The sequence below is a fragment of the Phyllostomus discolor genome, chromosome 5, assembly GCF_004126475.2.
Source record: "Phyllostomus discolor isolate MPI-MPIP mPhyDis1 chromosome 5, mPhyDis1.pri.v3, whole genome shotgun sequence".
NCBI lineage: Eukaryota > Metazoa > Chordata > Mammalia > Chiroptera > Phyllostomidae > Phyllostomus > Phyllostomus discolor.
This window is the reverse complement of record NC_040907.2, coordinates 152621197-152635109: the sequence shown is the minus strand read 5'-3', so window position 1 is coordinate 152635109 and position 13913 is coordinate 152621197. Positions and strand designations below refer to the sequence as shown.

The 13913-nt window shown below is 41.2% G+C and overlaps 1 protein-coding gene across 2 annotated transcripts in view; it reads left to right on the top strand.

The window, feature by feature from the left end:
* Positions 1-11855, top strand: part of ERLIN1 (ER lipid raft associated 1) — a 38452-nt gene extending 26597 nt beyond the window's left edge. For both annotated transcript variants that reach the window (XM_028513626.2, XM_036027144.1), the window contains 3 exons: positions 5286-5375; positions 7146-7225; positions 9429-11855. In XM_028513626.2, the coding sequence (XP_028369427.1) occupies positions 5286-5375; positions 7146-7225; positions 9429-9644 (386 nt within the window). In that variant the 3' untranslated portion in view covers positions 9645-11855. The remainder of the gene's footprint in view (positions 1-5285; positions 5376-7145; positions 7226-9428) is intronic.
* Positions 11856-13913: the final 2058 nt, after the last annotated feature.

Genomic DNA, 13913 nt, shown 5'->3' with positions numbered 1-13913 from the left:
CTGTTTACATCTAGTGCCACCTTGGTTATATGACAAGATCCTGTGAAGGATTTGTGCTGTTGCTCGGGTCTCTATTTTGTTTCAATTTCTTGGTCTGTCTCCAGTATTACCTTGTTTTAATTATTGTAGCTTTTATCTTAGGTCTTACTATCTGAGAGAGCAAGTTCCTCCTTAACTATCTTAATCGTTCCTAACTATTCCTAAAATTGGCTTGAACTATCCCAGGCCCATTATTCCTCCATGTACATTTTAGAACCAGCTCCTAAAGTTCTGTAAAATATGGATGGTATTGAAGTTTTTATTAGAATTGCATTTTCTACATACATATTAACTTTTTGCTGTTACAGATATGCTCCTTTTTTAAGATTTTATTTACTTATTTTTACAGAGGGAAAGGAGGGAGGCAGGAGGGGAGGGAGGGAGAGACAGAGACAGAGAGAGAGAAACATCAATGTGCGGTTGCTGGGGGCCATGGCCTGCAACCCAGGCATGTACCCTGACTGGGAATCCAACCTGCGACACTTTGGTTCGCAGCCCGCACTCAATCCACTGAGCTACGCCAGCCAGGGCTTCAATATGCTAGTTTTTTGAAGATACTTTTTCCTAACCTTTTGCTTTTGTATAGGAATGCTGTTGTTTTTTGTTGTTTTTGTTTTTTTTACTTAGCAGTCTTACTCAAAATGCTATTTCTAATAGTCTGTTGGATTTCCCATGTGAGCAAGCATGTTGCCTTCAGATCAGTTCTGGTTTTTTCTTCATAGTCTTATGCTTTTTAGTTCTGTCTTCCTGCTTTAGGTTCTGCTTGTTGAAAAGAAAGATAGTGATTGGCATTCTTGTTTTTTTTTCTAACTTTACGTAGTCCCAATGATGTTGGCTGCACTTAACTTTTGTTGAGTTACTGAAGTTTCCTTCTGCCTTTTGCTTGCCAAGGGCTGTTAAAACTTTTACAGTGTTTTTTTTATATTTGTTGAAATGACCATATGCTTTTTCTTATTAAAGCTGCTAATGTGGTGAATTATATTAATAGATTTTCTGTTACTGGATTATTTTGTCTTCCTGGGATAAACACACTTGATCATAATGTAGGAGGCTCTACCCAGTACATTTCTGTATGTAGTTTGCTGATGATTTCTGTAACATAATTTTTATTTTCATAAATGAGATTAGCTTATAAATTTTTTTCTTCTACTCTTAATGTCAGAGGTATTTTTGTTTTCGTTTGTTTTTTGTATCATGGTTACACTAGCTTTAAAATGACTTGAAGAACATATTTTTCTAGAACATTATGTATAAAATACATATTATTTCCTTTGTGTATATTTGGTGGAACTCACTTCTAAAAACCATTGTAGTCTCTTGGGGTTTGTGCCTTTTTTGTATGCTTGGTTTTTTTTTTATGGTAATAATTAACCTACTGATTGATTTCTTCATTGCATTTATGTCCAGATTTGTTTTTAAGTCAGTTTTGATAGTTACGTTTTTCTAGAAAATTGTCTTTTTCATCTGCTGTTTTAAATATGAGGACATAAATTTGTAGAACTCTCTCTTGATTTTTAGAATCCGCTACCAAGTCTGTATGCTCCCTTTTTATTTTTAATGCTGTTTATTTGTGCTGCCTTTTTTCCTTAATCATTTTTGTCAGAGGCCTGTCTTATTCATCTTTTCAGAGAACTGGATTTTAATTTGGCTGATTCTGTTGTCACTTTCTTTTCAATTATGTTATTTACACTGTTTTATTATTTCTTTCCTTCTACTTTTTTTGAGGTTACTTATTGGTTCTTTTATAACTTCTTGAGTTACCTAATTCTTTAGTTTTCAGTCTCTCCTACTGGAAACATGTCAGATTATGTATTTTCTTCTAAGTTCTGCTTTAGGTGTATCTCAAGTTTTAAACTGTAGTTTATTACTGGTGTTCAGTTTTAATTTTTTAAAAAACATTTCCATTATGATTTCTTCTTTGACTCATGAATTATTGAAAGTATGTTTTTAATTTCTGATTGAATGAATTTTGAGGGGGCTCCATTTTAGTGTTGATTTCCATTGTTATTGCATTATGTCAGAAAATATCTATTATATAGATCTTTAAGTATCTGTTGAAATTTGCTTTGTGGCGTATCAGCACTTGGTCCTTTTTGGTAAATGTTCTGTGTGATGAAAAAGATTGTATAGTTTCTATGTGTTGAATGCAGGTTTCTCTATATACCCATTAGGTCAGGTTGGTGGTGTTCACATCTTCTGTAGTCTTCTAATTTTTGCCTTCTTGGTCCGTCAGTTACTAAGAGAGGTGTGTTAAAATCTCCCACTTATGACCATGGATTTGTTCATTTATAATTTTTTTTCTTGATATATTTTGGGGCTGTATCATTACGAGCATTCAGATGTAGGAGTGTTACATCTCCCTGGAAAATTGTATGTGTTATGTACTAACCCTCTTTATTTCAAACATGCTTTTTCACTTAAGGCTTATTTGATGATAATATAGCTATACCAGATTTCTCTCGATTAGTTATTTTCTTGATGTATCTTTTCACATCCTTTTACTTTCACCTTTTCTATGTCATTATGTTTTAGGTGTGTCTCTTGTAAACAGCATATAGCTGGATTTTGTTATCTTATCCAATGTGAGAATCTGTCTTTTAACTGGTGAGTTTAGTCTTTTTATATTTATTGTGGTTACTGCTATGTTTGGATTTGTTTATATCATTAATTTTGTGCTAATTACCATGCATCTTTTTCTCTGCTTATTTTTTACCTCTTTTGTGATTGGTATGGAATTGATTGAATTGTCTTTATTCTTCTTTTTACCTGATTGGAAGTTTTACATTCAATTTTGAGAATATGTAACTAGTCATGACCTGTAAAATGTTAACGAGCGTACCTGACTTGACAAAGTGTAAAGTTAATCATTCTTTCTCTCCTCTTCTTGAGCAATACCTTAGAATGCTGTAATTCTTACCACTGTTCCCCATTTTTCATACTACTGTTGTCTCATATTTTAATATCATGTTGTTTTTATTTTCCCATTATTATCATCATTAATTCTTACAGTAAACATTTATTTTAATTTACATGTGCTATCTCATTTTTTCTTCATTGTTTTTGGAAATCAGTTTTTTTCTGCTAGTTTTTTTCAGCTCAATAAGGTGTGGACACTTACCCAGTCTTCTTGATCTGAAATACTTTTGTTTCATTCTTGAATGGTAATTTAGCCTATAGTTCTAAGCCCAACTAAGTTCATTATTCTTTGTTACTTTGGCTATTTTCTGTTTTGTTTTGCCTCTTCTGTTTTTACTTTTAAGATTTTTCTTCTTGTCTTCGGGTGTTCTCCCGTTTCACTGTGACGTGTCTAGGTAGAGAAAAGCTTAACTTCTCACTAGGCTGGTAGGTAGTTTCTTAGTCTCACGGGAGCTGCAGCCCATTGGCTGGCTCTGTTGTGTGCTGGAGTCTCAGTTCCCACATCTCAGGGCCTTGTCTGCTGGCCCTGCCTGGGCCGTGCCCCAAGTCCTTCTCCCGACTTGTCCATTGGCCACCCCGGGGCTGCCACCGTGCAGAGCTCTCAGCTCTTGCTTTGCTTAGGTTTCTTGAGGAGCTCCCATTCTTTCTTAGAATCTCAGCCATGCGTTAAAAACAAATTTATTATATTTTATGTCACTTTAAAGGTAACTATTTTCAGCTGATGTGCTGCAAAAATTTTTAAAACATGCAGTACCTGACTGTTTAGTCAGGGGCACTGACCTCTTTCCCTTAGATAGGCAAATAAAAGAATGACAACAAACACAACAGCTGTCCAGTATGAATGAATCAAATTTTTACCTATTTTTTGTCAGATCAGCAAAAAAATACAATATATGTTTTGGTGTGCTGCAGAATTTTAGTAATTAGTTTTTGTGTGCCATGAGATGGAAAAGGTAGAAAATGCTGCTTGAATGTTTCGTAGTTGAAGAATTTTCTCATTAGCCTGCTCCACCATTTTTCTGAACTAGCGGTTTTGTAATGTTCTTTACGGGTTCATCCCCACACGGCAAAGAGTGGTGTGAAGTGGGGTCACAGCCCCAGTGCCCCTGTGTGAGGTACCGTTCTCTGGGTTCTAGCCACAGGCACCAGGGCACTTCCCTTTTATCCCGGTTTTATCTTGAGTAGCTAGGTTTCTAGCCCAGTTGAGTGTAGTAGTCTTATTTTTAGGATGGTGTGGTACAGGTTGATTTTATGCTGATGAGGAAATAGGGACGTATGCCCTGGGGTATAGTTGATAAAGGCTACTGTCTTCTAAAAAGAAGAAACCACTTGGAATTTTTTTTTCATTATGCACTTTCCCTACGGAAGTGCATAAAATGTGTTAAAACACTCACCTTCTTAAACTGAAAAGGAGAATTGAGAATGTTCTTCAAGAACTGCAGTGATTGAAATGAAAGTGTAATTAGGATCTTTCTTCCCTGGTCCTGGGTCCTTTGGTTAGGCCAGAGGTTTACTAAGAGTGTTTCTTCTTTTATTTTCCTTGCCTATAACAGCCCGCTGCAGCTAACTTGTTCACTCTCAACATTGTTTTTATATTCTCAGATATTAATTATCCTGCTTCCTCTTTTGTCTTCCACAGCAGTCAGAATGTTCCTTTTCTGATATTATTTTTGTTGTGTCATTTCCTTGATGATAGTTTGACAGTTGATGATCCCTAATTATATTAAAGCTAAATTCCTTAGGCTGTCACTCAAGACAAGGCTCTTCTAGCCCACTTTCTATTCTTACTTTTTGTTGGATTCTCTAGTCAGCCAGCTCTGTATTACCTCTTCATTGTGACTTGTTCATTCGTACCTTCTTGTCTACCTGCTCCCGTGTCCTCCTAGGTCATGTCCATTATTTTCTTTAAGGTTTCTTCTAGAAGGCCCTCCTCAGTGTAACTTAACCTTTCTTATTCTTTCTTTCTTCTGCCACGTTATATAATTGTACCTTGCCATGCATTTATGTTGCTCTGTTTTTGTTCTGAGTATTTTCATGAAGTATCTTTTTTCCCCCATTAGCTTAAGAACCATTGCTATTTAATCCCTTGAAGGATTGGAACTATTACTATTACCTTTTGTACTCCTTCCCACAAAATTAGCACTGTCAAAATAGAGCAGTAAAGTAGGAAAATATTCCCCCCCTTTTTTCTGTTGAATTGTTTACAGTCTGGGTAGATAAAGCAAACAGTCCACAACACCTCGTGTGGTTCAATGTTAGACTATGTGCTGCTGATTCCTACGGAACTAGAGAAGCGTTTTTGAGTATATCTTTTCTGTATATGATTACAGAAGCAGAGAAGATGGCACAAGTGGCAAAAATTCGGTTTCAGCAGAAAGTAATGGAGAAAGAAACTGAAAAGCGCATTTCTGAAATTGAAGGTACATCAGGAAAAAAGAGTTTCTGACTACCCTATCTGCCTCTCCCCCAGGGATGGGGCTCTTATGGGCAGGGAGGCCATAGACAATAGTCTGGAGGAAGTGGCTGACCTGATATTCCAGACAAGTTTTTAAAAAACTGGCAGTACGTATCTAGCTCTTGGTTTGGATTGTGATTGTGGCTAACTCAGACTTTCCTTTTCCAACTTAGAATGGGTGCATTCGCTCACATTTTGTTCTCAGGCAGTGTGACAGTTACCCATAATCAGTTGTAAAGAATGTATAAGCTGAGAAACCCCACCACAACCAGTTTTCCTACCTGTCAACAACAACAACAACAAAAAAAAAGCTGGAGAAAAAGAAGCCCCAGAACAGAGGGTCTCAAATTCTTTGATTTCACATAGTGAGATATTGCTGTTCTTAGCTCATAGTCTTGAAGACCAAACATTAAACCCCTTAGGCTTACATACTGCTGCTTCCTATCACTCTACATTAACTGATTTTGGGTCAAATTTGGAAGGGATGGATGTGGGGGGGCTCCACCCGCAGGGCCCCCCTCCAGCTACCACAGATGAGAATAAGTCTACCCAGACATGATCTGCTTGAGGAGGAAAGGTGGCCGGTCTCTCAAAAGAAGAAGGGCCAGGAACCTCTTCCTCAGTGGGCTTTTATTGGGTTCATTTGCATAGAAATACAGGGTGTATATATATATATATACACGTAAAGCTCATCAATCATTGTTAGTCAGTAAGGATCAAACAATAGGTAACAATCAAAGAACTATGAGGGCTTATTCTGAGTCAGGGTCAGATAGCTAAAGGGCCGGAAAACTTTGGGGAACAAACTCATTTCATGCTTGGGCCCTTATCATTTAAATGGAGAATATTAACAAGGTAGATTTCAAAGGATTTTATGCATTCTTTGTTAGGCTTGATCACCGCAGGGAGCCTGCCCTTTCCAGCACAGGGCTGCACCTTCCTCCAGCATTGTTTCAGGCTTAAGTCAGGCAGGGGAAGTAAGGCAGCCAAGAGATTAGGAGACTTCTTCCAGACAAAATGAGGACTTAGGCTATGTCAGAGCCGAGGGGTGGGGGTCCATCATCCCCTTTTTCTATAGCCCCCCAAGTCTATCCCTGAAGGTCCCCTTGTGACCATGCCTGTCTTAGGTCATCCCTCCTTTGAGGAATCTTACCCGTCATTGGCTAACTGGTCACCCACTCTGGTCCAAGCAGGGTGAAGTAAAGGGGGTAGAGGTGGTGCCCCTGCCAGGGAGATAAGCTTTGTCTCCTTAGTGGCTTAGGGTCCCAAGGTCTCTCACTCAGCCTTAGCCATGGGGGGGTTACAGCTTCTGAAACCAGGCAGGGCAGTTCCCAACAGGTGGAACCTGTGCAGTAAATAGAGCAGAGCTTTCATGTTTGGATGTAGTTACGTCACTTGGAGCCAACAGCCTGGGTGGGGTGTGATTGTAATACTTTGGGCAATGAGGGGTGGAAGAAAGAAAGGGTGGCATTAGGTGGAAAATGAAATGGGGTCAGATGAGCTGAGAGTTGTTTGACATTGACAAGAATATTCCCTTTTGAGAACAGACTGAGGACTAGGATTTAAAAACTGCTAGTGTTGTAAGATGCCTTTACAGTAAAGTAAGCTGTCAAAATATCAGGCAGTGGAGAAAGGGACTACTCCTACTTAAGGTAGAGGCTGAGCTTGTACCAAGCTGAGGAAATGTATTGCAGGTTTCCCTTGTTTTAAATATCCTGACTGTTGTGTTTGCTAGATGCTGCGTTCCTGGCCCGAGAGAAGGCGAAAGCAGATGCTGAGTATTATGCCGCGCAGAAATATGCCGCCTCAAACAAGGTGACCGGCTCTCCGTGCCACTATCCCAGTAGTGCAGCTTGGGGTTCTGTTTGCTCGTCTGGGGCAGCTCTGAGTGTGACAGAGGTGATCTTACCCAGTGTCAGGGAGGTGTAGTTACCATCACACCCTCTACAGTCAGTCAGTTAGCAAGATACATGTCACACTTCATTGGGTAGGGAATTTTATATATTTTCTTATAAAAATGGGGAGCTGTAACAAAGGCAAGTAGATTTATAAAAAATGCCATGTAGCCATTAATTTATACTGCTATGAGCTCAATAATTAAAGTTGAGGGACTTCTGAAATGACAAGTGGGACAGGAGAGGAGTGAAACATTCACTTAGAATTGCTTCCCACAGAAGGTAGTTTTTTGGGGTTTTTTTTTTTTTTTTTGAGTAGTTGCTAAGCTTGTTTAAAGTGTATTTCTCATCAATCAAAGACATTCTGGGCATTTTGGAGTAAGATACTTTTTCATTGTTGAAGATAATCTTGTGCATTATGGGATAATTTGGATCCCAGGCCCTTGCCTACTAAAGTCAATAGTGCCCACCAGCTACTGTAACAGTCAATACCCCTCCCCCCACACGTTTCCAAACGTACCCAATTGAGTACTGCTTCTTTACTGGATTTAGAAAATGTTCTAGTCATGAGGAATTTCATATGTAATAACTTGAGAAAGGAGGTTAGGTGTTATATGGGTGACCAATTTTTGTGTACAGACTTGGGTAAGTATAGGTCTAGAGAATACATATCTAGTTAGCAGGAATTAAGAGGCAACTAGAACCCCTATGTTACTCTGAGAAGGGAAGGATATGACCAAGGTTTTTAAGGTTATTAGTTGTAGAGTCTGTTGGGATGGAGAAAGAAGATAGATGCTCAGGTATGAGATACAGTTGAAGGATTGGAGTCAAGACTGAAGATGTAAACAGGGCTTAAACTTTCTTGACTTAGAAAGGAACATAATCTGTATGCAGAAGAAACTATAGGACCTGATAGGTGACAGAATGAGGGTTGTTGGTTCTGTGAATTCCAGTATGAATTTAGAAATATACTTAACTAACAAATTGGAGGAGACAGCTCTATAGAAACAGAACATCTTTGGTCAAGATGAAGATAAGAGGAGAAACTTGAGCTTACAAAACTAGCATTCCAAATCTGTCGTGGGAGAGGCTGGCCAGGCACAAATGTCCAGACCAGGTCACTGAGGTCAGCCTGATGCTGAATGGGCAGTGAGGAGCTTTAGGCCACTTTGAAAAATGCTGCTCAGAAGCGGACCTATATTAATAAAGCTTTGGGAAGTGTTTGGTTGTGCACTGTGACCAGAGTTCATGCCAGTGTTGCAGCAGGGGTATGAGTCAGCTGGAAGCGGTGCAGGTCCAGGGGGTGCAAGATGTCAGAGAACCGCTAAGGACAACATGGGCTTTGGCCTGAAGGCTTGAGATGAGGAGAGAATCACTAGGAAAGGTTCTGAGGGCCCTTTGGAGTATATTTTAATGGACATTGGAAATGAATGAGTTTTAATCGAACCCAGAGAGATTATGGTTGGATATATCATGATGTAAACAACATTGTTTATTTGTTTCATCGTGAGAAAGATCTGATGATTGACAAACATCTGTCCTTCACAAACAGCTTAAATACCCACCTTCTGGGTAGAGGCAAGAGGCCAGACCAGGTGACTTCTTGAGATCTTTTCCAGTTTTGGAATGTGGTCAAGAAAAGCAGAATCACAGGTGGTTAATTATAAGGTTATGAGCCCTTCCTTTGAAGCTCTGCCACTCTCATCCATTAACCTGTTCACCTCTTAAGAGAGCCAGCACAAATTCTAGACTGATTCCAGCTTGAGTCAGCTGGATTAAATGAGAAAGTGTATATGAAAGTAACAGCCATAAGATACTATACAAACATTATTATCATTACCTAGTGAGTTATATCATTCATTGTTCTCCAAAACAACCCCCATCCCCTGTCCCTTTTTTTTTTTTTTTTTTGGTAATTAAAAAATGAACAGCTGTGAACAGGTCTGTGATATAGCTGTTAATGTGATAGCCACACTTCAAAGCAAGAGAGGGTCGTTGGCAACAATTCAAATACCAGTAATGATACTCAACAGAGCAACAGGGAAAACGTGTGTAAGGAAAGAGAGAGATGACTGTTGCACCCGAGTGTCCTGACACCTTTGTTCTTGTTTGCCCCCACACAGCACAAGCTGACCCCAGAGTACCTGGAGCTCAGAAGGTACCAGGCCATTGCTTCCAACAGTAAGATCTACTTTGGCAGCAACATTCCTAGCATGTTCGTGGACTCTTGCGCTCTGAAGTATTCAGATGTTAGGACTGGGAGGGAAAACTCTCCTCTCCTCCCTGAGGAGGCTGTCTCCGGAGAGAGCCCCGTCCAAAAGAAGGGGAACATAGGTTGATGCAAGAAGTGGAAATGTTCACCCATATCAAGATGCGGTCCAAGGGGTTCAGTGGGAACAATGGTAATACGACTCTTTGTGCTCCTGTGTTCTGCCTCTCCTGTGTAGTCCTGGCTTATCAGCCGACTGCAGGGTAGAGCCAGCTGTCTTGGCACCCCAGTGGTCTTTTCGGCTGCGGTGTTATCAAGTATTCAGTGTGTGAATTCCTTTCTAAACTGGTACTCATGAAAGAGGGAAAGCCTGATGCTAAGATACTGCCTGCACTGGAATGGTAAACACTAAATACATAACAAGCTGTGCTTTTTTAAGCTGAGATCTATTGAATAATGTTTACATTGGTCCCCGGGAAAATGTGTGCTCAGCCATTCAAGAGATAGAAGGCCAGAAAGAGGACCACCAGGATGTGGTAAGTGGAAAGAAGACTTCGGTACACCTGGGACCCAGACTCTCTAGAGTCCATTCCCAGCTTTCATCCATGTGATTGGCTTCTGTTCTGCTGAAGTTCCCCAGGAAATGAGCTTCCATTGAGCAACCATTTACTTGATACGATTTATACCTTTTTGTTTTCCTACAGCCAAGTTGGTGGCCTGCTGAGACATGCCCCTTGCTACTCTACCAGATTCTTTTAGCGATTTCTAATCAGTAGTTAATTGCATTAGTAGGCTCAGAGATAGAGCTTGGTTTGAAGTTCTGGGTGAGCTGAAACCTGTACTTTGAACGAGAGCTCTGGGACCTGCATTCTCCATCAGGTGGTGATGGTCTGTGTCACTGTCCCCGGCTGCCTGTGGCGAAGGGACCTGGTTTTTAGTCAGCTCCTTCACTGCACCTTCCAGCTCTGGCTGGCCAGGAGCCAGGCAGGGCTTTAACCAGAAACAAAAGCAGCGTACAGTTCCTAGCTGTTCACTGCATAGTATTATATCATAACTGCAGGAAGTTTTTACTTTTAAAACTGGATTTGGGGTACATTCATTTGCCCCAGTACCTCTGCCTAAAGGCTCTATTCTAGGCTGCCCTGGTTCCTGGCACACTGATTCTCCCTCTCAGTATTGTTCATCAGGAGCCTACATAATGTTGAATGAAGAGTAACTTAGAAAGCAACCTGGGTTGTTTTTGTCTTCTTCCTTCTTGGCCCTGAGATGCTGAAATCGGAGTTGCTCTCCAGCGTCACCTTCCCTAGGAGATCAGGGTCCCACTGACTTCCTGGGCAGCCTGTGGATTTAACCTTCAGTGAGAACATCAGAGTCACTGTATTTTGCCGTGTATAATGCACACCCACAGTTTCGTGCACATCACACACGGGATTACTATGCCCTTTATACCCACGGTGTGTAATCATTATACCCACGTATAATGTACACCCTTATTTTCCCTCAAAGATTTGGGCAAAAGGTGTGCATTATACATGGCAAAATACAGTAGCTTGTGGCTGTGGGAGACCTATTTCACCTGGACTTTTCTTCCTTTAGGGTTAACTTTCCTGAAATAGTGTGCCTCATAGTTAGACCTGAGTACATGCTGCTTGGTAAGACCTTTTGTGTGGACTTGTTCCAGCCAGACAGAACAGTCAGGGGACCACATCCGGCGAGCTTTCCCCCGACTGTCAGTCTCATGTCAGTGAGTGGGTTGTGCCAAACATGTCACATGGGAAAGGAGTCTCAGGCGTGAGTGGGTCTTCTCCCAGGGCCTTACCCTATAGAGGCGTTTGTAATCTGGAGAGAACCATTTTTTCATTTTTGCTCAATTAATTGTATACATCCTATATGAGTGAATTTTGTGATCTCTAGCCCTCCTTGAAAGAACTTTGGAACTGTAACTCCTCACCTGTCAGAGTATTGTTGCTGCAGATAAATAATGATTGTCGTGGGAAATCTGGGTCATCGATCTTTGCGCTCTTTCCTAGAGGTGTTTCCTGTTCCCGTGAGCTACAGAAAGCTGCTGCCCCCGAGTGCGAGATGTGGGTTATTTTACAAGCCACAAGCCCCGGTGGCAGAGTTGGGGAACAGGGTGATCTCGTGAGGTGTTAAAGAAAGGACTCGTACTTGAACTCCCCCCATGGAGTGTGCTTCCCTGTGCCCACTCGAGCTCTAGGCCTGTCCCTCCTTTGGGGATGTCCCTTTTGGCAAATATACACTGTAATCTTGAGTCTAAATTTATATGTGATATGCTACCTTTTTTTAAAAATACTAAATAAAATTATTTTATTATCAGTGACTTGTGTTTTCCTTATGTCTCCAGTCTTTTATCTTAATATTCTCCCAAGGCTTCCTTGCCCGTTTCACTAAATAGCCACTTTATTTACTAGTTTTACTTAACTATAAAGGCTTTTCTTATACTCTTCCTAGAACACCGCTTCCCTAGTATGAGAATTTTTTAATAATTTTTTTTCAATTACAGTTGACATATGTTGGTTTCAGGTGTACAGCAGTGATTAGACATTTATAACTTCTGAAGTGATCACTAGTACCTGGCACAAGAATTTGGAAAACAGGGTTTCTATTCTTTTCTGACTCAGAATTTAACAAGGGATTTTCTGATTGTTTGTGGTACAGCTTGCGGGGGAGGGAAGGGGGAGGATGGAGCAGTGTGCCCCAGAGGCTGCCTGTGAGCTGGAGGGAGGGGGGAGGCATTATCTTGCTGCAGAAGGATCAGTTGTGTAAATTATAGCTGGTGATGGTATGGTATAACTACCTCACTGATTCACTGTTAGCCCCAGAGCCAGGGTTGGATGTACCCTTCCCAGGCTCTCAGCATTCCCTCCTGGGACGATGTCACAGTGATGTGCAGGCAGCAGGGCTCGGTATTGGGAGTTTGGGGAAAGCGGTGCTTTAGCTCACCTCTTGCAGTGGATGAGGTTAGGTAGGAGGTGATAGGCAGAGCTCAGGTGAGCTTCCCTAGCCCCACAGACCTACTGGTTGTTTGGCCTGGAGTTTGGGGACCCCTGTTCTATAGGCTTTTGGTAGATATTAAAATGAAGTGATTTAGAACTGTTATTTCCTCTTGCTATGGGGAAGGAATTTTGTGATTAGAAGTTGTGACCTACAGTTGCTTTAGGATTAAGTTCCCCCATGTGTGCATAGGAGGCTTTTTGTGATTTGCTGTCCCTACCTGACTTCTCCAGTCCAGATCTTTGATCTGTGTATTTGCATGTGTTTTTCCATCTGCCTGGTGCACATTTTCTCCCCTGTAGCTCCATCCTTCCTTTGCTTCCTCCTGAGTCTTCACTTCTTCAGAGAGGCCTCGCTGCACTGCTTGCCCAGGTGAGCGCTGCATGATTCCCTGTGACTTTTCACATGCCTTGCGTTACCTGTATAATGTTTGTCCTCACAAATAACCCAGCTCTCTGGGGGCAGAGACTGACCATCGTCTTCCCCGAGGCAGTATCTATCACTCACGCCTAACATGGTGCCTGGCCCATATGCCTGCATCATTTTTGCTGCATGAAAGAACAAAAGGATGAATGTGAAATGTAGGTTAGTGACTGGTGGGGAAAAAGTAGGATGCAGAACTTAGACCAGAGTGTCCATGTCAGGATTTAGTGTGACTTGGGCCGTCACCTATCATCTCGGACCTGTGTTTGCATCCTTGCAGGGCTCTTCAGCGGACTCAGCATCTAGCATAGTGGGGATTTTGGGGAGTGGTAGTGCACCCATCCTATACAAGTCGATATATGGTTCTGACGCTGGGTAGACTTTTAAGTTCCTGTAGTGGAGAGAGCACAGGGCCTGACATATATGAGCCTCAAAGGGCACTGAATTGTAATTATGTCTTTAGCAGCTGTGAGCTAAGCTGCCTGGATTTTAAACCTTGACTGCAGCCATCCAGGAAAACCTCCGCAAGCTGGCCCGGCTTCTCAGCTTCCTCCTGGCCTCTTGTCCTTGAATAGGCGTTTAGAACTGCAGTTGGCCCTCGAGCAACATGGGGGTCGGGGCACCAACCCTGCGTGGTCAAAAGTCTGCATATAGTTTTTGTCTCCCCAAAAGTCTTAGAGATAACAATTAACACATGTTTTGTGTATTATATGTATTACTGTATTTCAAAAAGCTGGAGAAAAAATGTTAAAATCATAAAGAAAATACATTGACAGTATTTATTTTTCTAAAAAATCCACATTGTACAAGGGGACCTAGACAACTCAAACCCATGCTATTCAGAGGTCAGCTGTGGTTTACTGTTAATTCACTGCTCACTCCAGTTGCCCGTTATTATATCGATTAAAAGTCAAAGTGACATTTTACTTGTTTTCCTCACCTACCTTTCCATCGTTTATTC